The sequence below is a fragment of the Dendropsophus ebraccatus genome, chromosome 8 (genome assembly GCF_027789765.1).
Source record: "Dendropsophus ebraccatus isolate aDenEbr1 chromosome 8, aDenEbr1.pat, whole genome shotgun sequence".
NCBI classification, from domain to species: Eukaryota; Metazoa; Chordata; class Amphibia; order Anura; family Hylidae; genus Dendropsophus; species Dendropsophus ebraccatus.
This window is the reverse complement of record NC_091461.1, coordinates 60,461,016-60,487,613: the sequence shown is the minus strand read 5'-3', so window position 1 is coordinate 60,487,613 and position 26,598 is coordinate 60,461,016. Positions and strand designations below refer to the sequence as shown.

Below are 26,598 nucleotides of genomic sequence, written 5' to 3'. Positions count from 1 at the left end.
TATCTACTGGGGGTTAGCCTACTGGGGCAACTTTATATCTACTAATGACAGCTGTACCTTCTAAGGGAAACTATACCTACTGGGACAACTCTATACCTCCTTGGGTGGAGTCACAGATACTGGGGGAAGTATACCTAACTGGGGCAAAACTACCAACTGGAGGCAACTATAACTACTGTCAGGGCCGATTCTAGCTTTTGTGCTGCCTGAGGCAAAAATTTAAATGGCGCCCCCCCCCCCCAATCCTAGAATCAATTGTTTATCAACTATCCCCATGTGAATACCGCAGCTATCAGTAAACGTATTATTTTTTCAATGTGTATTATGATGCTATGCTGCTATGATGCTAGAACCTCATACTACACCTCAGCTGCTGCAGAACCTCATCATACACCTCAGCTGCTGCAGAACCTCATACTACACCTCAGCTGCTGCAGAACCTCATACTACACCTCAGCTGCTGCAGAACCTCATACTACACCTCAGCTGCTGTAGAACCTCATAATACACCTCAGCTGCTGCAGAACCTCATCATACACCTCAGCTGCTGCAGAACCTCATAATACACCTCAGCTGCTGCAGAACCTCATCATACACCTCAGCTGCTGCAGAACCTCATCATACACCTCAGCTGCTGCAGAACCTCATCATACACCTCAGCTGCTGCAGAACCTCATAATACACCTCAGCTGCTGCAGAACCTCATCATACACCTCAGCTGCTGCAGAACCTCATACTACACCTCAGCTGCTGCAGAACCTCATAAGACTCTTACTTTATAAAGAACCAGGCATAATATTTAAGCTGAAATTGTTGTACTACAAGTTCCATCGCAGAGAGGCTGAGGGCTGGACCCAGACAAGCTGTGTGCTTCACTAATAACTAGTCTGCACAGAATGGCAGCCTGCTGCTCCACGCTATTTAACAGTATAGTGTGGTATATGGCAGTATAGTGTATAGGGTATATATGGCAGCACATGTGGATATATATGTACTCTGGGGCATAGTGGTTGGGGTGGTATATATGGCAGTACATGTGGATGCATATGTACGCTGTAGTATATTAGTGGAGGGGGTGGTATATAGTAGCACGTGGATATATATGTACACTGGGGGCCCCAGTGTACATATATATCCACATTTGCTGCTATATACCACCCCCACCACTATGCCCCAGTGTACATATATATCCACATGTGCTGCCATATATACCACCCCCACCACTATGCCCCAGTGTACATATATATCCACATGTGCTGCCATATATACCACCCCCACCACTATGCCCCAGTGTACATATATATCCACATGTGCTGCCATATATACCACCCCCACCACTATGCCTCAGACTGGGGTATACATTGAGCATAGTAGTGGAGGAAGGGACTGGAGTCCAGCACAGGCAGGAGGAGGAGGAGCAGCAGCACACTGATAGGATACAAGGCTGCTCTGGTGCTGGAGGAGCCTCTGCTGCTGTTATCAGTCTGCACATCAGCTGGGGTCAGGAGCTGTCACAAAGACGGATGATGTGTCCTCTCTCCGATGTGCACACACTCCTATCTGCACACTGCCCTGTCTGTACGGGCTCTGACTGAGCTCCCTCACCCACATGAAGCACAACTCTGGCTAATACCTGGCTGGCTCCCTCCCCGGCTCTGAGACCTGATCCCCCTCCCTCCCGACAGTCAACCCACCCCCCAGCCCTGACCTACAGACAATCAGCAGCCTCAGCCACCAGCCTCCCCCTCAGCCCTGTTTACAATACTCACTAGCAGTGGAGCAGAGGAGGGACTAAATGTGGAGCCGCTGTGGCCGTCCGTCCAGGCATGTACCCAATCCTCAGGAAGACTGCCGGGTGACGTCACACGTAACAGAGACGTAGCCCGGCAGTTCCTGGGGAGGGCGGCAGGGGGCGGCCAGGGACTGAGCACTGCTAGGAGATCGGGGCTGCTGTCATTTTAGTGAAGTTACACTTCACTAAAATGACAGTGTCAGGGAAGATTCTGCCGCCCCCTGGAGGATCACAGGAGCTGCCGCCTGAGGCTGAAGCCTCAGTCTGCCTCATGGCAGGAGCGGGCCTGCCTACTGTGGCAACTTTATACCACTAACAGCAGCTATACCTTCTGGGGAAAACTATACCTACTGGGACAACTCTATACCTCCTTGGGTGGAGTCACAGATACTGGGGGAAGTATACCTAACTGGGGGCAAAACTACCAACTGGAGGCAACTATACCTACTGTGGCAACTTTATACCACTAACAGCAGCTATACCTTCTGGGGAAAACTATACCTACTGGGACAAATTTATACCTACTATAGTGGGGGGCAGCACTACCTATTGGGGGAAGCTATACTTACTGTGAGGCAATGCTACCTACTGTGAGGGGAGGGAATTCTGTAATTCTGGAGGGAAACTACTACCTACTAGAGATTATTTTTATTCCATATGCTGTGGTAATATGTAGTCATGGTGTGACAGTATTATTTGGTCTTTATGATCATGAAATACATGGCTTACCAGGCTTTTTCTTTGCTGCTTCTTGGATCTGTACTTTTTCAAGTTCAGCAAGACATGGAGGTTCTAAAAACAGAAAGCACAACTTCAATACAATAAACCTGCATGGATTATAAATGGCATTAGGATAATAATGGCATAAATAAAACTAAGTGTAGCTTTAAAACACTGAAAGATAGATAGATAGATAGATAGATAGATAGATAGATAGATACTAAAATAAACAGCTTGGTCTTTAAAAAAAACACTATGGCCCAACAAATAAAACAGTTCTGAATTAGTGCCCAGTTTCCAGTTTGTTTCTCTGAGATGTTACGTAATTGTTCCATTTTAATGTGATTTGTAATGATGTGATAAAGTCGCTTTTATTTCTTGCTTACTCTCTCTCCAGAAACAGAAGCACCACTCAGCAGTGGATACCCGCCCATCCTTGTAAGTATCACAGGAGTTGAAGAAAGGCCGGATGCAGATCTCATACTTGTCAAGGTTGATGGCTGCCAGCTCTGCCTGATCCAGAAAGAGGTCATTGTTGGAGTCCAGCTTAGAGAACATCCAGCCTATTGAGTCTTTGCAGCTGGCTACCAGGGTTTTGTCTAGCACTGCATAAAGAAAGGCCTCAGTTATAACTTCTGCAAAATATACATATATTCTAAAAGCATCATTAGTGTGATTCTGCCCGAGAATTAAATGATACACTCTATGCACAAAGAGAACTACAGTACTGACTGTATAACTACATAGATTGTTAGTTTTGGCTGTCCAGGCATGATAGGAATTGTAGTTTTGCAATAGCTGCAAGGTTGCATGTTTCTCAACCCTGACCGCTATGCTGATCATAAATTATATGTGTAAATCATGGATTAAAAAAAATCAAGATAAACACAAAGCTCTCAGAAAAATCAAATAATTTCAAATGAAGCCATTAGATAAAGAATCCACCATGTCTTATCATTGCCAAGATTATAAAGAGTGATAATAAACACGTATTTGTTATAAATTGTCCTGGGATACTATAGTCTAAATAATTTCCAGTCTGATCTGACACAGCTGGTTAAGGATTTAGTCACTGGCACCATAACACCCATTCAGGGTTAAAGCCACTTACAAAGATTTAATATTAAATAGAGTTATTTATATTCCACACAACACTTCACCTTGTGCTAAAGGTAAGAAGGAACAAATAAGAATATGTAGAGCCCGACAGAGAGTGCATTGTCTAATTTGTTAAGACGATGGCCTCAATCTGTAGAAGATTAGCATATTTCTTGGATTTAACCAAATATTCCAGGGCCCAGACTCAGTTGTGTAACATCTGTAAAATGCCATGTTCATGCGTGCTTATGTTCTGGACAGGACTATGCCAACCTCACTGGGTGGTACTATTGTGCCAGTGTCATGCCAGAATCTTCTGATAATTAACTTCCACAATGTTTTGCTTTACTAACAAGGTGCTAATTAAGCAGTGATTCATCCCTCCAAAGAACTGATCAAGCTCTCTTGGAATGCTAAGAGCTCCAATAAATTATTGGCCCGAGTTTTATTCAAACTGCTTCAAAAACTAAGGCCAGATGCTTCATCTGAATTTTCTGACACCCGCACTTATTGTTACATATGTCTCTGCCATATTCTGTAATTGCTCTTGGAACTCTTTATTCTGGTTTCTCCAAAGAAAGGAAGACCATGTATATGATGTCAAAACATCCAAGACCAAGAATTCAGTCGTATAGTCACAGTAAATGCAGAGCAATGTTGCTATCAATTAGCCAACAGAATACATATGACAATAGTCTGTCACTGAATGGAGGAGCAAATACTAATATAGAAATGAATCACATCACAGTGCTATCACCCTTTCCTATTACCCAGTCAAATCTAAGGACTCTGGCCTAGTCTGAATTCTCTCTATTTTCCATCAAATCTAAAGTTCTTAGGCTAGTTATATGTAACCCTTCCAATATAATACAAAACTCGTCGGGCGGCCACAATTATCCTTCTCCAAACTCTTAGGGCTGTATTACACGGCCTAGGATTCTGGATAAGCGAGCTCCGATCTTTTAGATCCAGATTTAGACTATAACTCATATGCCTTCCCTCCCTCAAAAGACCCTGCATCTAATGGACTGCCCAGCAAGAAAGTGAGAATATTGATAGATCTAGGTCCTAAACTTTTGAAAGCTGGTGTGAACCTGTTACGTTGAAAATGCAACCCAATCTACAGACATCACATTTTAGAGTAGGAGGAGCTGAGCGGATATATGGATTAGGAGAAAAAGCTCATTCTAAGGTAAGTAGCAAAGTGACAGACAGCTCTGCGCACTTATACACAGATAGCTGTCAATCACTGTGTAGGACCTCCCACATGACCATGAAGAATTAACAGAAATTTACATAAATAAATGAAAAGTTATCTTGAAACTTTTCCCACCAAACTATATAACATTCTGCTCCGTGTCTCCTGCTCTATAACATTATGCCTGCAGATTTCACTGCAATTTCAATGTGACAGGTTAAATACCAATTTAGGAGATAACATTGACAACTCTAGAATGATTACAGTACCATTGACTTGTTTTGCTCCAGGATTTGCAGTGTTATTCTGCTTTGAGTTCTCATGAAGAAGCTGAAACCAATCCCGTAGACGATCACCAAGATCAGCCAAATCCTGACCAGTGCAGGTTTCTCCTGACAAAGGCAAAAAAACTGAAATATGACAAGGGACAATTCACATTTAAAACAATCACTATATACTGTACATGGTTATACATAGTGATCAGCCATAATATTAAAGTGAATAGCAGTCATCATCTTGGTACAATGGCAGCTGTCATTGGGTGACATGTATTAGGCAGCAAGTGAGAATTCAGTTCTTAACATTAGGTTACAGCTGGCGCACACCAGGGGGAAGGCAAGAACCTGAGTACTTAAAAAGCATAAAAATGAGCATAGTAAGGATTTAAAAAACTCTGACAAGGGCCAAAATGTAATGGCTAGGTGACTGTGTCAGAGTATCTCCGAAACTCCCCGGATGCAGTGTTTAGAAGCTATAAAAAATGCAAAATTACTTACAGTAACAGTTATTACAGGTAATGATTACATGGACTAATCACCATTTTTAATACACACTCTTTTTTTGGAAGACACTTAACCTATTAAATTAGAGATGAGCAAACCTCGAGCATGTTCGAGTCCATCCGAACCCGAACTTTCGGCATTTGATTAGCGGTGGCTGCTGAAGTTGGATAAAGCCCTAAGGCTATGTGGAAAACATGGATATAGTCATTGGCTGTATCCATGTTTTCCAGATAACCTTTGAGCTTTATCCAAGTTCAGCAGCCCCCGCTAATCAAATGCCGAACGATCGGGTTCGGATCGACTTGAACCCGAACCCGGTTCGCTCATCTCTAATTAAGATTTTTCTGGAGTATGTGAGACACATACAACCTATATAGAAGTTGCTACTGTTGGCCCCAGTCTTGCCAGACACCACTGCTCACAAAAGAGTCTCCAATCTACCAGCCACTTGCCTTCAGAAATCTACTGGGTGGCATTCTTGATATCAGTTGTTTAAATTTTATATAAAAAAAACAAGTATTCTGATGTATCCCTGCGAGATGCAGATAAATATCATGCCCCTAATATGCCGTCCCCTATTTCTGAGTTTCCACTAGCAGGAATCTCTATTGTGGCTCTGTTTTTTTCTCATCTTGATTATTGTAACCTTCTTGTGTTTTAACCTAGACAACGGCAACTTTTTGTAATATTTCCCAATAATTCAGAAACTTGTTGATGTGTGCAATACTCCTACTGAACCAATTGCCATCCATAGCATATTTCCATCATGCCGCTGCCTATAGTGTTCTCCACATCTAGAAACCTACTCACCCAGTGGGCAAGAACATTGTTGTACATGCTGACTGTGTTGCTGATACGGTGCTTCTTTTTTTCTCCCAGTAAGTACTTAAAATCGTGTTTTTACAACTATTTCATGCAATTCGATTTGTAGCAGAAAAACACTACCTTGCTTGCTGGTATCCACAGTGGTGGTGGTTGTTGTTGTTGGAGTGTTGTCTGTAGGGCACGGACATGAGCCTTGGCATCTAACAGTAAGCTGTTTGCTACTAAGACATGCCTGCTGCTCCAGTTTACACTAATAAAAGAGAGAGAATCATGATCAGAGGGTTGCAAGGCCAGTCCCTACAGAGAAATGTGTGAACATGCCGGCAGCTATTTCAAACAACCTGACTTGCTTTTGAACCAGTAATTGGAAATATACATTTCAATACCATCCCCAGAAGGCTCAGAACTGTACAATATCATCACTCCACAGCTGACAACTGTAACGGACTGAACAGAGAGAGAGTTTTACAAGGTCTGGTATGGTTTGTTAGTCAATAAATTATATGTTACGGGTTTAGGCACTTGTATATCAGTATTTTAATGGTAACAACAGTAGTTTATGCATTAATTATGTAGAAGAATTTTTGCAAATTTTTGCCATTTTTGTGTGTTTAATAAGAATGGTTAGAATGAACTTCCATTCATGTAATTTTGCCAAACCTTTCCTATACTATTTTAAACTATTTAACTTGCACTGAAAACATCTCCTATTGAGACTATGGGGGAGATTTATTAAACCTGGTGTAAAGTGAAACTGGCCCCTAGCAACCAATCAGGTTCCACTTATCATTCGTCATTTGGAAAATGAAATGTGGAATCTGATTGGTTGCTAGGGGGCAACTGGTTGCTAGGGGGCAACTGAGTCAGTTTCACTTTACACATGATAAAACTCCCCCTATATTCACATAAAGTGAAGCAAAATACAACATAAAAAGTGGCCGTATTTCGCCATATAGCCATAAAAACTGGCCGTATTTTGAATCTAATAATTTGCTCTATTAAAGTCAGTGAAAAAATGTCCATACATTGTGAAAGAAAAACATTTTTTTACAATGTGCGCATGAACATCTGCTATTCCATAGACTTTAATGTAATATAAAATATGGCCACTTTTATATCTATTTCACTGATGTATTTTACTTTTATTTTACTGTGTGTAAACATGGCTTAAAGGGTAGTTCCCATCACAAAAATGTATGGCGTAATATATGCTGTAAACACCTGATCTGTAGAGATACTATCATGGTGGAGAGTACATCCAAGCTTGTTCTCCACCATACTAAATCAAAGATATAAAAAAAAATATTAACCTCTAATTTAGTATAACACCAGCAAAGTCACAACCAGCCATACTATGGCAGACATGGCATGATATATTTGTTATATATACTTTGGTGCATTTAGTGCATATATTTACATTAGACACTTTTCTTATTCTTATACTACCTTACAGCTGGTGTACGTTTGCACCAATATTTTTTGCCAAGGTCTTTTTTTCCCCTAAACCAACCACTCTTTCTATACTTTTATAGTGCTTAAAAAAAGTGACTACATTTGTATTTTGCACAATTAGCTCCATTGTTCTGGCTTAAGTAACAAACTTTACTACCTGCCAAGTGAATACCCTATGGAGTAAAAGTCCTAGATGCCCTTCATTTAGTCACTGACTCAGTACTAGCTATTACAGAGACTTCATCCCTTTAGAAATGCAATTACTCCTCACCACAGAGCTGTACGTGTGTCCGTCAGAGCCACAGACTGATGCCGGCTGCGTTACATGGCATGGCTTGCAGAGGTTATCTTTGTTTCCATGGAGCTTAAGGTTGGGCTGTTTAATCCTGGAGAGGAAAAACAAAATGGGAACAGAAATGAGGGTATATAATTTACTGAAATAAGTGGAGAATTAAAGAGATATTCTGAGAAAGAAATTGTTTAGTAATCACCTGGCATCAGAAGGCTATACAGATTTGTAAATTACTTCTACTTAAAGGGGTTGTTCAAGATATACTTAACATAGACCAAAAACCATGCAACTGTGTAGTGGGTGACTAGAAAAATCTCCCCATATACCTGTTTGTCATTTTTTTTTTCTCCTGCGAAGTTAGGCTTGGTTCACACTACGTTTTTGCAATCTGTTTAACGGATCTGTCACCTGAGGCAAGATACTCATTTCACCTCATGGCAGATACAGCCCTGATCTCAGTGCATGTAAGGCATCCTTATAGAAGTCTACAGTGATAAGAGCAAAGCTTAACAGATGGTGCAAATACACTAGTTAACAGAAACATTAGATTGTATACTGCTTCTAATCAATAATTCATGAATAAAATATTGTTTACATAACCTGATGTCTTGCCCCACTTAACTATGCTTGGAAGAATTGTTCTATCTTAGGTTATTATTCTATATCCATCTCTAAACCGCCACCTATTGTGAGACTAGAAGGTAAGAGAGTAGTTGTTGTATCTAATCTCCATACTGTAATTGATGGCACACTGAATGAGAGACAGTCCACCTTCAGCACTGAAAATTCTGACACTTAGAATACCACTACTGACTCGCTTTCTCTATAGGTAAATAGATGAACCACTCTTATAGTTGTGACCTTGCACAAAGGAGGTCAGGGGACTCTATTCTCACAATAGATAGATGATATAATTTGACTGATAACTAAGGTAACAGTAAGTATATGAAATATGGTGCATTACACTTGCTGATTTTTATTTTACTGCAGATGATTTTTATTGATTTGCTGATTTTCTGCTGTAAGGTTAATCAGCCAATAGTACATTGCAATCAATTCTGTATAACAATGAAAAGTCATTGTAATGGAATGATCATGCCTAGGAAAAAAAAAATATTTAGAGTGGGAGTCCAAGTCTGAACACTGTTCACAAGCAACAGCTGAACAGAAGGATATTACACAAATCTGGCAATTTTCCAAATGATGTCTATAAGCCAGAGAGAGTGAGTGGAAAAGACAGAAATTTTCTAAAGAAGAAAGCAAGCAAGAGGACACATTTCATCATGGAAGCAAAGAAAAAGACAACTGGGACATAGACCATCTTTCATATTCACCTGTGTTCCAACTTCTTCCGACTTATGCACATTGCTTTCTGATATCCGTGGGCTATGCAAACCTTATGTCGACTGCATTTCACTTTCTGGCAAGGGTCCTTTGTGGTGTCCAGGCCTGGAATGAGCAGAACAGTATCTAAGTATCAAACTAATATCAAAAAGGTTTAAGGGCCTCATAAATATTAATGTAGAATATTTGTAAAAAAAAGAGATCCTGTAGCTATTACTAAAACATGGGCTGACCTAACTTGAATTCCAAGATAACCTCCACCTACTGTATGTATATATATATATATATATATATATATATATATATATATATTTTATATATCTACATATATATTTAATGGGACTTTATGGAATATAAGGGGATTCATTCAATCGCACCAATGCAATAAAGTAATAATGTTTGCATGTCTCCCAAGATGCTCAGGATTGCTCGGAATGAGTGGCTAAACTGTACATTTACTTTCAAAAAGTCCCCAAGAAGCCTGCTAGAGAGAACATATCATGTTTCATTAATTCTATGTAGCAGAAGGAAGAGAAATAATGTCCAAGCTTTATTGTTACTGCCTTAGGCAGCTGAAAAGCCAAGTGGAGGCTGCCTTTAATTTTTTACAGTAGTATTCACTTTGTGATAGATCTGGCACATTAAGTAAAGACAAGTAAGACATGTTTCCTAAAATGTGCACACAATTTGGCAAATTTAATTTACACCCATTTTTATAAGCCAAACCCTCCTTCACCCTCCTAAGACCAGCTCAGAGAGTTGCTGAAAGATGTTGATGCTGAAAATGCAAAAAAATTCTACCAAACATGTAGTCACATTTAGTAAATTTAGAATCTCTATTGTTTTCAGAAGGATTGCTGGGGTCTTTAAGGATCGAGATCACAGATACCCACAGATGTAGCAGAGCTGATCCTCATTTTAATCCATTACATTCCCCACCCCAGTCAGCTGCTGGCAGCGCATAGGGAGACGGAGACACGTGATCCACGTCTTGGAAGGTGGGGGCCAGGAGGAAGGAGCAAGATGGAGAGGTAGAAATAGACACAAAACAGCTTGCCTTGAGCAATTTATTGACCTATAGGTGGGCTATTTAACAATACAAAAAATATTTTGGGTGGCATACCCCTTTAAATAATAGTGCCAAACACTGCTCTGTCTTGTGCCTCCGATGTTAGTTTTGCCCAAGACAATAAAAGTGCACCATCCTTTTCATCCACACTGCATAAAAGCCCTTTGTGCCCCACAAATTATCGCTGCCACCTTGTACCCTCATATAATAGTAGTGCTCACAAACAGAAATAATGCTCTCCTCAGAGCACACATTTCTCCTTTATAACCCATTCTGTGAAACAGACTGCTCCATATCACTGATTGTTTCCCCCTCCTCACAGACTGTTCTCTCTACTTTCTCCTACAGACCACTCCTTGGTCCATATAGACTGCTCTCTAGGTACAACTCTTACACTACCTTCCATTAACTTATATCATGTAACCTGCTCTAGCTTCAATCAGCAATAGCAGAAAGCTGAACACTGATTGTTCTCCTTGCACCATGATCTGATCCCAGAGATAAGTGCAGGAAGGGAATAGAAAGGACTGAACAGCCACACAGTTTTCTTTATGTGTGTCATAAACTCTTTGACTGATCTCTAATGTAAGAGCTCATACAGTCTGCATAGGAGCTAAACAGTATAGCGAGAACAGTCTCATTGGTCCCTTAATGGTCCACAGTCACTGGCAATTGCCCACTTGTCCTTCACCCAGCTCTGGCCACAAGACCAGCAGGGTGTGTAAGTTTAATAGCAGCTCCAATAGTAATCAAAGTAATCGGACAGATATACACTGCCCCTTCCCTATTCTTTTCTAATAATTTAAACAAAACTACAATAGGCAGCTACATCCCTCACAGATACACAATATAACTTTTGGACTAAATGTGTCCAGAACTTTATAGTGCTGACTAGGACCAGGAATACTGTTGCTAATTCACTGTATACTCAGAATCTTCTCTCTAATCTTCTAAAACAGCCCTATCCAATAATAATTGAAATTTGGAGTAGGCTTCCAGAGCTCCCTTTGTTCCGTAGAGACTTAGAATTGAATGTGATTTATTTAGACACACTACAACTGTGTGACTGTGCTAGAAGTCCTTTAGCAGCACTGCGTCCCTTATTCTGGCTATTACTAAGTAGACTTTCCCATAATGCCTGTCTCTTGGACTCATCTTCATGACTATAAAGTCTTTGCTTTTTCTCTTCTTTTCTGTGAGTGGAGAATATTGGACTGTAATAATGAAAGGCAGGCAGTTACAGACTATAGATATGGGAAATCCATATATATTCATCTTCGGGTGCTGTAATTATACTAGACAAATAATTGGTTATTCTGTATTTGTTTTAGGGAAGATCCTGACCTATGCTGTATATTATCCTGGATATTTACAACTCAATTTGCAACCACATTTTTACAGAAAATGGAAATCCACAGTCACTTCAATTACGAATCGACAGGCTTTCATAGGAAAGTGAGTTATCCGAGGACAGAGCAATTTATCAGCTACTTCAGACCTTAGCACCCTCTACAGTTTCTTACAACGAGGACTACAAGAGTAAAACACTGACATTACCTTCGTCTCCTGGTTGGTTGTCTTCCCAACTCTTGATGTAATCATCCTGTGAAAAAGAACATGATCTGGATTAGAATCCATTGGGTTGTAATAAATTATTATTTAGACTAGCAGTAAGCAGCTGGTGACTGGCTACAGTCCATCTTTCCAACAGGAACTAAAATTGGCAAGCTGTAATATTTATGTCTCCTACTCACCAACCTATATGCGAAATTTGTGAATACACCACTTATATATGTTGTGTATATATATATATATATATATATATATATATATATATATATATATATATATATACACTGTATATATACACTGTATATATATATATATATATATATATATATATATTTATATGTATATATATATATATATATATATTGTGGACATGTCACTGGTAAAGTGCTCGAGGGGATGTACATCTCACCCAGGTTGATACATAGTGTGAGATGGTGAGTCCAGGAGGCATCTGTGCTCAGCAGTGTTATGCTGCTGAGCTATTATTTATTATTGCCGGGCCTGGACTTACATGGAATGGCAGGTAGGTTTTGGTAGTGGGACTTGCCATTCCCTCCCCCTCGATCCAGTGTGGGTTTTGGGATCAGGTGAGCTCTGATCCCAATCAGCCTGAGAAGGCAAAAGGTGAGCTCAGTGTACAAGTCCTTGCTCTCAGACAGGAGTGAACAGCCTGCATGCTGTTTGGTGAGAGCTGGGAAGACAGCCGCTGCTGGGGCCTGTTCACACCCCGCAATACTACCGACTGAAGTGTCAGAGAGGTAACCTGCTGTGTTAGTTAGCGCCCAGACGGCCAAGACCTTTTTGTTTTGTTCTTAAAGCACAGTGTTGCTATATTTCTGTTATGGACTGTTTATGCTGCAAATAAACGCCAAGCTGTTATTTTACAAGTCCAAGTCTGCTGTGAACTGTGTCCAAACACACCATCCCCCGGGAAGATCCCTACAATTGGTGCTGCGGAGCGGGCAAAACAGTTGCTAGGGGCAACGGTGTGCATCAACTTGGCTACAGCTGCTTATGTCCTGGGTGAAGGCTGCTGCTTCACTCCAAAAACAGACAAGCAACATGGAGGAGATGATGAAGCAGTTAATGCAAGTGAATATGCAGCAACAACAGGCTCTGACAGACGCTAACCTACGCCATGAGCAAGCATTGGCCGCACAACAACAGGCTCAGGCAGCCGCTAAACAGGATCAGGCAGCCGCTAATCTGCGCCATGAACAGACAATGGCTGCACATCAGCAAGCAATGGCTCAACAACAGAGACTTATTGAGCACCTGATAGCAAAGCAAGAGGCGTCTGCAGGTGCTAATCCCCAGCTGGTGGCAGCAGCCGCGCAAGAGACTTTGTCTGTAAGAAGAGCTGTGCAGCGTGCGCTGCAAAAGATGACTGCTGATGACGATGTTGAGGCCTACTTAACTGTCTTTGAGCGTGTGGCTGAGCGAGAAAAGTTACCCTCCACTGAGTGGGCAGAGGTCATTGCTCCCTATTTAACAGGCCTATTTAACCTCAAAAGGCCTACTATGACCTCAGTGAGCAAGAGGTCAAGGACTATGCTCGGCTAAGAGCAGAGATACTCGCCCGACTAGGAGTTACTGCTGCTGTCCGTGCCCGGAGGGTCCGCAACTGGAGCTACAGTCTGGACAAGTCAGCGAGGTCCCAGATGTACGACCTGATTCATCTGGCAAGAAAATGGTTGGAGCCAGACACCTCTACTCCTGCACAGATCCTAGAGAGGGTCGTGATGGATCGCTACCTCCGCGCACTTCCTGCTGATCTGCAACGCTTGGTGGGACAAGGTGACCCTAAGAGTGCCGACGAACTTGTCAACCTTGTGGAGAGGTTCCAGGCGACTGAGGACTACCTCCGTGATGTTCCTGCAGCACCGTCACCTCCCCGGAGTGCCAGACCTGTGCCTTCAGCTGGTAAGAGACTTCCATCTATTGGGGGAGTGTGGAGGGGTGCTGATAGAGGGAAGAGCGCTCAGGAGGTGTCTCGGGGGCAAAAGACTGGTGGGGGTCCCCGGTGGCTAAGTGGCCCTAAAAAGGACTCCCTGCCAAGGAGACCAGGCCCTATCCAGTGCTGGAGATGCCACGAGACGGGACATATGTCTGCCCATTGCCCTCTTACCACTGAGCCCATGGAGTGTGACGCTAGCCGGCGTCAGTCGCTATTTGCGTAACCGTCTTTTGTTGCGGTCACTGGACTAGAGACTGAACCGCAAGTCTGCAACATTACTGTAAATGACTTTCCTGTTAAGGCGTTGCTGGACTCAGGAAGCCTTGTCACCCTGGTGCATGCCAGTCTGGTGACTAGGGACTTGGTGCCAGAAAGACATATGAGTGTGGTATGCATACATGGTGATACAAAGGTTTACCCTATAGTACTGGCTAATGTCGGGACTGAACTAGGCGCTGTACAGTATGAAGTGGGTGTGGTGAAAAACCTTATGCATAATGTGATATTGGGGCGTGATTTTCCTTTGTTCTGGGCTCTATGGGGAAAACAACAATCCCCTGAAAGGAGTGAGGAGACCCCTAAGTCTATTGCATTACCCACGGTAAATGATAAAAATGTACAGGATGAAAATGATGCTTTTCCTTTGCAGGTCCTGGCAGGTGAGGAAGAGGCTCCTCCCACTGCGCAGAATGTTCCAGACTTAGAGGTGTCTAGGGATAATTTTGGTACTGCACAATTACAGGACCCCACTCTCAAAAATGCGAGAGAGCAGGTCACTGTTCTGAATGGGGTACCTCAGGAACCAGAAGCTGAGAGAAAGTTTCCACATTTTTCTATGGCTAATGATCTCTACTATAGAGTCACTAAAATTAATGATGAGGTTGTGGAACAGCTTCTGGTGCCTAAGTCGTACCGGCGTCAGGTACTCGACATGGCCCATAATCATGTCCTTGGGGGCCACTTGGGGACAGATAAAACGCAGGAGAGAGTCCTCCAGAGGTTTTATTGGCCTGCGATTTATGCTGACATAAAAAAATACTGTGAGTCGTGCCCCACATGTCAGCTTAGCGCTCCAGTGTCGCATTTCCGCAGTCCTTTGGTCCCACTCCCCATCATAGAGGTACCTTTTGACCGGATCGCAATGGACTTGGTGGGTCCCATTGTAAAGTCAGCTAGGGGTCACCAGTACATTCTAGTTGTGTTAGACTACGCGACCCGCTATCCTGAGACTGTACCCCTAAGAAACACTGCATCTAAAACAATTGCACGGGAATTGTTTTATATGTTTTCCAGGGTGGGGATCCCCAAAGAAATCTTGACCGACCAAGGTACACCATTTGTGTCAAAGGTGATGAAAGAGCTATGCAAACTGTTTAAAATCTCACACCTACGTACCTCTATATATCACCCACAGACAGACGGGTTAGTGGAGAGGTTTAATAAAACCCTGAAACATATGTTAAAAAAAGTGGTGGAAAAGGATGGTCGTGATTGGGATCACTTACTACCTTACCTGATGTTTTCTATTAGGGAAGTACCCCAAGCGTCCACAGGGTTCTCTCCCTTCGAATTAGTCTATGGTCGTCACCCTAGGGGTTTGTTGGATATAGCGAAAGAGACATGGGAAAGTGAGTCCACCCCATACAAGAGTGTTATAGAGCATGTAGCACAAATGCAGGACCGTATAGCCACTGTAATGCCCCTAGTAAGGGAACACCTCCAGAGGGCGCAAGAGGGCCAAAGCAGAATTTACAATCGTTCTGCAAGAATCAGGACATTTAGCCCAGGTGACCGGGTACTCATACTTGTTCCCACGGTAGAAAGCAAATTCTTAGCCAAGTGGCAGGGTCCCTATGAAATTGTAGAGAAGATCAGTGAGGTCAACTACAAGGTACACCAACCAGGTAGAAGGAAGCCTTTCCAAGTCAATCACATAAACTTGATCAAGCCCTGGAAAGACAGGGAATCCTTGGTGGCGACAAAGCCTGTTGGTCATCTGTCACCACCAATCCCTCCGGTCAGGATTGGTGACACCCTATCAGTGTCCCAGAAGCAGGAAGCTAAGGAGTTCTGCAGAGAAATAAAGACAAGTTTTCTGACCTACCAGGGCGTACGCATCTCATTAGTCATCATGTTGAAACTGAGCCTAGAAGCCGAGTAAACCTTAAGCCCTATAGGATACCAGAAGCACGGAGGGAGGCGGTATCATCCGAGGTAAAACGTATGCTTGACCTAGGAGTCATTGAGGTGTCCCAGAGCGAGTGGTCCAGCCCGATTGTGTTAATCCCAAAGCCCAATGGAACTTGGAGGTTCTGTAATGATTTTAGAAAGTTAAATGAGATCTCCAAGTTCGATGCCTACCCCATGCCCAGGGTAGATGAGTTGATAGAAAGGATGGGTAATGCCAGGTACATAACTACTCTCGATCTCACTAAGGGCTACTGGCAGATCCCACTCACTCCTGAGGCTAGAGAGAAGACTGCATTCTCCACCCCTGATGGGCTCTTCCAATATGTAGTGATGCCATTCGGGTTACATGGAGCCCCTGCCACTTTTCAGAGGTTGATGGACTTGATTCTGCGACCACATCGGGATTACTCTGCTGCCTACCTCGATGATGTGGTCATTTTTAGCCCTGATTGGGAAAGTCACCTCTGTAAGGTCCAGGCGGTGTTAGCTGCCATAAGTGATGCAGGGTTAACCATCAATGCAGAGAAGTGTGCATTAGCCTTAGAGGAGGCCAAATACTTGGGCTACATTATTGGGAGGGGGTTAGTGAAACCACAACTAAATAAAATTGAGGCAATACAGAATTGGCCTCAACCCCTCACAAAGAAACAGGTCAGAGCTTTCCTGGGTATTACGGGCTATTACCGTAGGTTTGTGCCAAATTTTGCCTCAGTTGCAGCCCCACTAACTGACCTGACAAAGGGTGCGAAGTCCGCAATGGTGACATGGACTCCAGAGGCTGAGAAGGCTTTTCAAAGCCTTAAGTCTGCCCTGTGCCAACAGCCTGTGCTAGTTACCCCTGACTTTAGGCGAGAGTTTCTAGTACAGACAGACGCCTCTAACACAGGGTTAGGTGCCGTCCTCTCACAGGTCGTGAATGGCGAGGAGCACCCGGTGATGTACTTAAGTAGGAAGCTATCCCCGGCCGAGAAAAACTATGCCATAGTTGAGCGAGAATGTCTGGCAGTGAAGTGGGCCCTAGAATCCCTGAAGTACTACCTACTAGGCAGGAGATTTAAGTTAGTGACAGACCATGCCCCCCTAACATGGATGAAAATAAACAAGGAGAAGAATGCAAGGGTGACCAGGTGGTTTCTGTCCCTACAAAACTTTAATTTCACTGTGGAACACAGGCCGGGGAAATTACAGGCAAATGCTGACGCCCTATCTAGGGTACACTGTCTGTGGGGACAAAATGCTCAGCCCTCCGGTCTGAAGAAGAGGGGGGGGATATGTGGACATGTCACTGGTAAAGTGCTCGAGGGGATGTACATCTCACCCAGGTTACTACACAGCGTGAGATGGTGAGTCCAGGAGGCATCTGTGCTCAGCAGTGTTATGCTGCTGAGCTATTATTTATTATTGCCGGGCCTGGACTTACATGGAATGGCAGGTAGGTTTTGGTAGTGGGACTTGCCATTCCCTCCCCCTCGATCCAGTGTGGGTTTTGGGATCAGGTGAGCTCTGATCCCAATCAGCCTGAGAAGGCAAAAGGTGTGCTCAGTGTACAGGTCCTTGCTCTCAGACAGGAGTGAACAGCCTGCATGCTGTTTGGTGAGAGCTGGGAAGACAGCCGCTGCTGGGGCCTGTTCACACCCCGCAATACTACCGACTGAAGTGTCAGAGAGGTAACCTGCTGTGTTAGTTAGCGCCCAGACGGCCAAGACCTTTTTGTTTTGTTCTTAAAGCACAGTGTTGCTATATTTCTGTTATGGACTGTTTATGCTGCAAATAAACGCCAAGCTGTTATTTTACAAGTCCAAGTCTGCTGTGAACTGTGTCCAAACACACCATCCCCCGGGAAGATCCCTACAATATATATATATATATATATATATATATATATATATATATATATGTATATATATATATAAAATGCACCAGGTATATATGTTGTATATATATAATGCACCATGTATATATGTGATATATATATAAAATGCACTATATATATATATATATATATCTGTTGTGTATATATATAATGCACCATGTATATATTGGAAAATAAGCTGCATTGTGTATGGGACGATATGAGTGTACAACTTAGACTTGTGGCTGTGCTGTATAGGAAAAACATGTGTCTGGAACTGTAATAGGAACTTTATGGTAATTACTGCATATGGGGGCAGATAGTTATTGTGGTATGGGTGTCCTTTTATTCGTGTTCTTTAGTTATCACTATGGGGGCAGCAAAGTCCCCAAAAAGTGGGGCACCAAAATGGCTTGTGTTCAGCCACTTTTTTTATTGTAAAGAGTGATATCACATGTCCTACCATCTCTGGTGTGCAAACAAGGAACAGAATACTTAAAGGAGAAATCTATTTTTAAATATGTTACTTCCTAAGCAAAGTTAGACAAATTTCTAATGTACACTAATTATGGGAAATGCACATATAACGTTATTTCCCTGAACTTAGTAGATCAGACAGGCTTCAATTTCTTAAAAAAAAAAGGTGACATCACGACCCGGGTGTATTTACCTGAAGTGTCCAGCAGGGGGCGCAAGATATGTAGACATTACATGGGGAATGTTTGCACTACAGGGTGGGGTGAAGGTTGGGGGGGAGAGGGTACGGTAGCTGAATTCTGTGCCTAAAGCAGAGGAAAGGCCCCAGTTATTTTTACCCTGTAATGTCTACATATACTGCGCCCCCTGCTGGACAATTCAGGTAAATACACCCAGGTCATGATGTCACCTTTTTTAGAGAAATTGAAGCCAGCCTGATCTACCAAATTTAGGGAAATAGCACTATATGTGCATTTCCCATAGTTAGTGTTTATTAGGAATCTGTCAAACTTTGCTTATGTAATAACATATTTAAAAATAAATTTTGGCTGGAGTTGTCCTTTAAGGTGTAGCCTTTGGCCAGAATCAAAGCCTTATCTATGGTAATCATAAGGTAATTCCATTAATTTAGAAAATGATATCATTTGATACAGGAAATATAAGACCGTATTGGGTGTGCCACAGTATCACAAGAAATGTCAGCATTACGTAATGAAGTAGAGTATATTACATTTACAAATCTGATGTTGGACTATTAATGGCTGCCTTAGAGCTACTAGTTACTGTCGTTTTCTTTATGGCTATGGAAAGATACAGTAAATAAATCAGAGGCTTTTAGTTTCTCGTTTTGCATACATCACACAGGTACTTTGTAATATTTTAACCCTAATCTCAGATTAATTTGTTTGAAAACCAAATGGAAAACAAGCAGACGCAACAGTCCAGTGACTTCAATCAATGATGCAATTTTCTAGAGTACACACAATCATCGTAACCTATCGCCTGCCTGCTAACTAGCTCATCCAAAGCTCAGCCGTAACCTTTAGGCAATGTAAGTCTTAGATTCTATTATTTACATAACTGTAACAACACACTGAAAATTTTATTACCCGCAGGTTAAAGACATCCCAGGCCACTTCATTCTCATAAGAATGTTAATGGATCCCTGGATTTCTGAGAACTATTATCTGAGGCTGAGGTAATTGTGCTGATCTACAAATGTTGCACTGAAATTCCCATTCTGGTAAATTATTTCAATCCGCCTGCTGACCTGCCCCAAAGCATCCTTCCCATACATAAATCATAACTCAATAGAACAGAGTGCTTCTGACACACAGCATTTCTATTCAGCAGATACAGCAAGATTTCGACTGGTGCCCTGGCACATTATTTTTTATTTTCTTTATAAAGCTATGACTAACTGCTCAGGGCCTATACCGAGCAAGTCAGTACAGAATAATTTCATGTGTACATATATAAGTGATATCAGGCCCTCCCGGGTCTCGCTGTTCTCTACTCTTCACTACTTTGCTGAATAGTTGCAGTTGAAGTCTTCACTAGCTGTATTCTGTGATCTTTGCTATGTCATATTACTGTCAGGGATTCTAATATTAACTAAGAATCTCTTACAAATTTTTTAAATCAAATTACTACTAGATAACATGAAGCTACAGATTTAACTGATATGAACTTGCAATGTCCTTTAAAGAGGTTAACTGGAGACAATGAAAAAGAGTGTGGGCTGAAAATAAAAAAAGAACATACTCACCTACCTTGGTACTCCAGGGCTCTGGCTGTAACATCATCCAGTTGGCTGCCTCCTACTTTTGAGATAAGCTCTTTGCAAACTCTTTAATGGGGTTGTCCAGGCAAAAGTGAAAGTTGCTTTAGACTGGGGGTTATATAAAAATAATAAACATGCTGCCCCCCCCCCTGTTACGTAAATGCTCCTGGTTTTCTACTGGTCTATGCTTCTTCTTTGGGTTGGGTGCCAACTCAACGCCACAGGACCTGTTAACCAACCCACTTCAATTATTAACGCGGAGAACTCTGCAGCCACTGAATGGCTAAATGTCCACGTCATGTGGGTCTGGGAGGGCAGGTGGCACTACAGGCAGTCCTAAATACTTGGGCTCAATATAGTCCTGTAATCCTTTTGTTCTACAGCCATTACGATGTGACATTTTTTTTTCCTTTCAAATGTATTAGTTTTTTGTCAATGCATTCCAAAGGCCATGGCATTTTTACTTTTATGTCAAGGTAACTGCATCAGCATTTGTTTTTTTTTGTTTTTTTTTTGGGGGGGGGCAAGTTTTATCTTCCATTGGTACCATTTTGTGGTTCATTGAACTTATTGATTACTATTAATTCCTGTTTTTGGTATGTGAGCTGAACAGAAAGAAGCTGAAAATTCTGAAATAGGTCTTTAGGTTTTTGTTTAATGTAAATTATCACAGGATAAATAAATACAAATTTTATATTATATGTGTAAAATGATTTAAGAAATATGTGGGCACAGTATAGCAGCTTTCTCTGTGTGTGTGTATATATATATATATATATATATGTGTGTGTGTGTGTGTGTGTGTGTGTGTGTGTGTGTGTTTTAAACAATGTCATAGTTCACAAACTCTAAAATGGAAATTTTCCCCTAAACATATGTAAATGATGCTTATTTATGGCATGCATGTTCACTGTGTCATTGGAAGTCTTGTGATACGATGCTAAATAAAAGTCCCACTAAAGCCCACCATCCATCTACCCTGTGACCTTACAACACCCAGTTATCCTCAGCAAATTAGAATGCAATCTCCGGAGGGAAAGAATGTCTGGCGTTCAATAAATGTTACATGTAGGACAATGCAAATGCGGAAAGAAAAACAATATCAGTATGATATGAAATGTTTACTTTTATCCCAAGTGATTTCGTTTTCTACCCTCTAAGCCAGCTTTGAATGGGCATCTATTTAAAACTGCACTGGTTTATGTTTCTCAGTGAAGAGACGACTTTTATTAAATGTCAGAGGCTCAATAAAATATGCTCAACGCTGTGAGTAGTAAGGAATGGCTGGAGCAGAAGAAAAAGGGATGAGTAACGGCAGCGCGAGATGACAAAACATCTACATAGTAATATACAAGTAATGTCACAATAGCATGAAAGCAGGGCTCACTGACTGGAACTGACACTGTCACCGCTCACATGAAATAACAGAAAACATTCCCTGTTAGATTTTGTTGGGTAAATTGCTGACTTCACACCCGTATTTATATTGAGACAGTCTCAGTGTATATCAGGGTAACAATTATGTTATCTGTAAACACTACATAGCAAAAAGGACACAAAGCCCAATTTCTAATTATCAAGGTCAATCATTTCTGCTTCATTCTTGTTAACAACATAGCAAGTCATAAAGCTAACAGTAAACTGGCAATCAAGTGTTAGAAATATTAGACAGCACAAATATACTAATATACTAATATAAAACACACATCATGATGACACATTTGGCAATGAAAAGAAAAAAAAACTCTACTAAAAGTACCTTCTATATTCCCCATACTGTCGGCATTTTCACAGAGCGCAGCCCTGCATCCAGGGTTGGAGTTGTCTCAAGGAATTTCCCAATTGGTGGCTGCGGTGGTGTCCCACAAACAGACGATTCCTTGTGCCAACCTCGACCCCGGAAGCAATGGATGCTTCAGCACAAGGACTAGACGGTGCTTCATGCATTAGCTTTTCATGGTCAAGAAGCCGCATACAGGCCTAAACAATGGTCAATGGTCTCCAACCTATGACTATTGCAAAATCACAACCCCCAAGGTGCCCAGCATCTGTCAGATTTTAATAGATGCTAAAAGGGCAGTTTATTCTCCAATGTCTAGAGCCAAATCCGGGTCTATACAACTGGTTTGGCAAGTCCCAGTCTTAACTATATTGACCATCTTTTTAAAAACAAAGAGATGAGCTATTAAAAATATGCTAGAGTTGGGTTGTAATTTGCATCACAAAGCTGCTGAAAGTGCTGTACACCAAATTTATTATATGTATAGACACCTTTTGAGCCTTATCCAACATTGAAGAATGTATTCACTGAAAAACTGGAGTACCTTAGGTTGAAAAAAGCAACAGTGTGTGTGTAGACAATGCGTTTTGGCGCTCCACCTGTTGTCCTGGTAGTCATGCGAAATATGCTAGAAGGGGCATTGAGATGCAATGTTTGTGCCTTTTAAGGGCTATGTATTTGTACTGACACTGTCAATTATTTTATGCATCATTGTCTATGACATCCCTGTGTGAGATATAGCAAACAGAGGCTACCTGTGTCAGGATTGTGCTATATTCTGTGCCATATTCTTCTATAGTCTGTGGGAGACAGCTCATCCAGAAACTCACTATATAAGTGCTTGTCAGATTAATGCAACCCCTTTTGAATTCTCCCAGGTATACATCAGGAAAAGTAAACAAATATACCCAAGGGATCTCTCAGAGTGGCATCTGTCATCACAGAGGCTTCCATTTAAAAAAACAAGAAACATATACTATATGGAATATGTCTTTTACTGTATACCTCTGTACAGAAAAGCACAGTCTGACGCACAATACCATACAAAAGCCAGCCACAACATATAACACTGAATGGAAGCTGAAAAAACATTCTTGTCTGCCTGCTAATTGCGGGTTATTACCAATTTTGAAGTGATCGAAGATTCAAACGGTCTGTAACTATGTCCTTACCTCTGTAACGGGATTAATATGCTTCTATTCACCACTACAAGGACTCAAATGGTATAACGGCACACTACCGCTTATTTCCCCGCATGATTGTGGTAGTCGTGATTTATTATTAGTGATGAGCGAGCATGCTCGTCCAAGCTTGGTACTCGATCAAGTATTAGGGTACTCGATGGTACTCGTTACTCGACGAGCATCTTGCGATACTCGAGAAAATCTCATCATCCGTTTGGGCGCTATTTCTCAGCCAATAAACATGCAGGAGACCCTTTGGTACATACTGCAATCACGTGGGACCCATACATGTCTAAAGCAGCGATTGGTTGGCCAGATCAGATGACCCTGCCATATAAAACGCGCAGCCCGCAGTACTCGCTTCAGACGCATGCTGTGAGAGATTAGGGACAGAGCTGCTGCTGGTCAGGGAGAGTGTCAGTGTAGGATTTAGCGTTCCAGTAGGCAGGGAATACTAGCAATATAAACAAACAGCCCTTTTCAGGGCTTCAAATCGTTTTTTAATAGTATTACTACAGACTGCTGGCTGGGAGTTGCAGTGCTGCTACCACGATTTCAGCAGCACACTGTGGTGATCGGCTGCTGGCAGAAAGGGGACATTGGGTGTTGCATACAGACCCCTAAGAAGTGCTCAGTGTACTCCTTTTTGATTTGGGGGCTGGTGGTTCTGCTGTACTACATTGGATTGCTGGGATTTGTAGTACACCTGCATACAACTTCACTGCTCATTGGACGGGGGTATCACAGCATGTATCTAGGTCCAGCCACTACCTGATTGTACCGTACAGTCCCCCTAAACTAGTGGGTACTACACTGTATTGCTGGGATTTGTAGTACACCTTTAAAAAAACTTCACTGCTCATTGTAAGGGGGTATCACAGAGTGTGTATCTAGGTCCAGTCACTACCAGATTGTAGATTGTACCGTACAGCACCCCTAAACTAGTGGGTACTACACTGTATTGCTGGGATTTGTAGTACACCTGCATACAACTTCACTGCTCATTGTAAGGGGGTATCACAGCATGTATCTAGGTCCAGCCACTACCAGATTGTACCGTACAGCCCCCCCCTAAACTAGTGGGTACTACACTGTATTGCTGGGATTTGTAGTACACCTTTATAAAACTTCACTGCTCATTGTAAGGGGGTATCACAGCGTGTATCTAGGTCCAGCCACTACCAGATTGTACCGTACAGCCCACTTAAAACTTGTGGGAGCACAACTATTTTTCCTGATTTCTGTATTTCATACGCAAGGCCTATCTAAGTTCCATACTGTGCAGTGTCCATAAAATGGTGAACTTAAGGAGGCCATGGTTCAGGGCAGGGTGACACAGCAGCACCTGTTGAGGAGGTAGCAGTGGCACACCGCAGACGTCCACTCCCTAGCTTCTTTGACCAACTTACGGGGTCTCATGGTAGACCAATATTGAAACCACAGCAGTGTGAACAGGTGATCACGTAGATAGCAGATAATGTGTCCAGTAACTTATCCACCACCCAGTCTTCCATGCAGTCCAGCCACGCTACCCAAGGGAGTGGAACCCTTGCTCCAGAAGCTCAGCCTCCTTCCCCACAGCCTGGCCCCTCCAGGGAAAGAAGGGATTCAGATCCACCACCATGCTCCCAGGAACTCTTTTCTGGACCCTCCCGAGTCACAGAAACCGGAGCAGTCGATCTGTCCTGATGCCCAAACTATGCAGCTCACGCAGTCAGCGGGTGATGAGAGGACTTGCAAGCGGGGTTGGAAGAGGTGTCTGATGATGACGATGAGACCCGGTTGTCAGACAGTGAGGTTGTTGTCATGAATGTAACTCAAAGTGAGGAGGAGAGTGAGGAAATGGAGTTGACAAAAATGACGTTTAGGATACACACCGCCACAGTTAATAGTTTGTTAATGCTGTTTGTGCCTTAAAGGGGAGGGTAACTATCACTTCATAGAACGATTGACGTGACTATAACTTTTATATTGACATGTCAGCCTCCTTACCCCCAACAGTTGCCAAAATAGGGCAGAGGTGGTCAGGTAGTCACCTTTTTGTTTCTGTTTGTCTATCCGGGAAGTGATGATCAGGAAGGAACAGATTCCGCACTCTGCTGAGGGCCCTCTGCCCCTTCCTTTAAGCAAGTAGGGTTAGGGTCAGCACTTGGACCCTAACAAGTTTGGTGACATGTCAGAAATTTGAAAATGATGGTTACTCTTCAGTTTAATTTTTTGGGATATATACATATTGTAAGTTTGCACAGTATGAGAGAGAAATCTATCTATCTGTGCTCATGCTTGTTTGTTAACACTTAAACCATTTAGCACTTAGAATTGTGACTTGTCACATTAGTCAACTAGGGAATGGGATGTCACTATTGATGGGTTCATAGTTTTCAGTTCATAGTTCACATTGTAAAAGTTTAAAGTTCTGCACTTATCTCACTTTTCATTGGTTGTTGTTGTTTGATTGCACAGTTTGAGTTCACTTTTACCACTTTGATAGTTTAGAAGGATGTGTGTTTCCCCCCCCCCCCAAACATTTGCACTATGATGTACCACACCACCCCTTACTAAGACACCATGTATATATACTGTATATATTGTACTTTTTTCTTAATTTAATATTTTCTTATTTTTTCTTAAAGGGGAACTCCAGATCGAGGCAAGAAAAAATGAAACTTCTGCAGAAGCATATAGCATTATTTATTACCTATCTATCCCAGTTTTGCAACAACCAAAAATCCATTTGTTTTGTGGTTTTTTGTTCTGTTTCGTGTTTCTGTATTTCCTGGTTGAGCAGATGTACTCAGTACTACAGGTTCCAGAATGCATTGCTGTCCCTCTGTTTTAACCAGGCTGTTGCACAGAATTAGGCATAATGGTGCCATTAGGCAGCCTCAGAGGCGTCCATACATGCTGCCCCTGCTGTTTCCTGTCCATTTACGTTGTGTTTCTATCAATTTCTGAGGTTGACAGGTTTTTCAGACGACCTTCCCTCTACCGAACTTGGGTACCCTCAAAAAATGCTTGAGTCTCCCATTGACTTAAATGGGGTTCGTTAGTCGAAACGAGCACTCAAGTATCGGAAGATATTCGTTTCGAGTAACGAGCACCCGAGCATTTTAGTACTCGCTCATCACTATTTATTATACATCAGTTCTGATCGTAGTATGTTATCCTATACCACTTAGCCTCAATTAAGTTGTCACCTTTGTTCACATACTTTGCTGTATTATGTCAGAC

The 26,598-nt window shown here is 42.2% G+C and overlaps 1 protein-coding gene across 1 annotated transcript in view; it reads right to left on the bottom strand.

Moving 5' to 3' along the window:
• Positions 1 to 26,598, bottom strand: part of SPOCK2 (SPARC (osteonectin), cwcv and kazal like domains proteoglycan 2) — a 128,261-nt gene that overhangs the window by 5,141 nt on the left and 96,522 nt on the right. The window contains exons 2-8 of the mRNA XM_069980544.1: positions 12,130 to 12,175; positions 9,494 to 9,608; positions 8,139 to 8,253; positions 6,536 to 6,665; positions 5,078 to 5,200; positions 2,899 to 3,117; positions 2,522 to 2,584 (exon numbers count right to left, since the gene is read on the bottom strand). Coding sequence (XP_069836645.1) covers positions 2,522 to 2,584; positions 2,899 to 3,117; positions 5,078 to 5,200; positions 6,536 to 6,665; positions 8,139 to 8,253; positions 9,494 to 9,608; positions 12,130 to 12,175 — 811 coding nt within the window. The remainder of the gene's footprint in view (positions 1 to 2,521; positions 2,585 to 2,898; positions 3,118 to 5,077; positions 5,201 to 6,535; positions 6,666 to 8,138; positions 8,254 to 9,493; positions 9,609 to 12,129; positions 12,176 to 26,598) is intronic.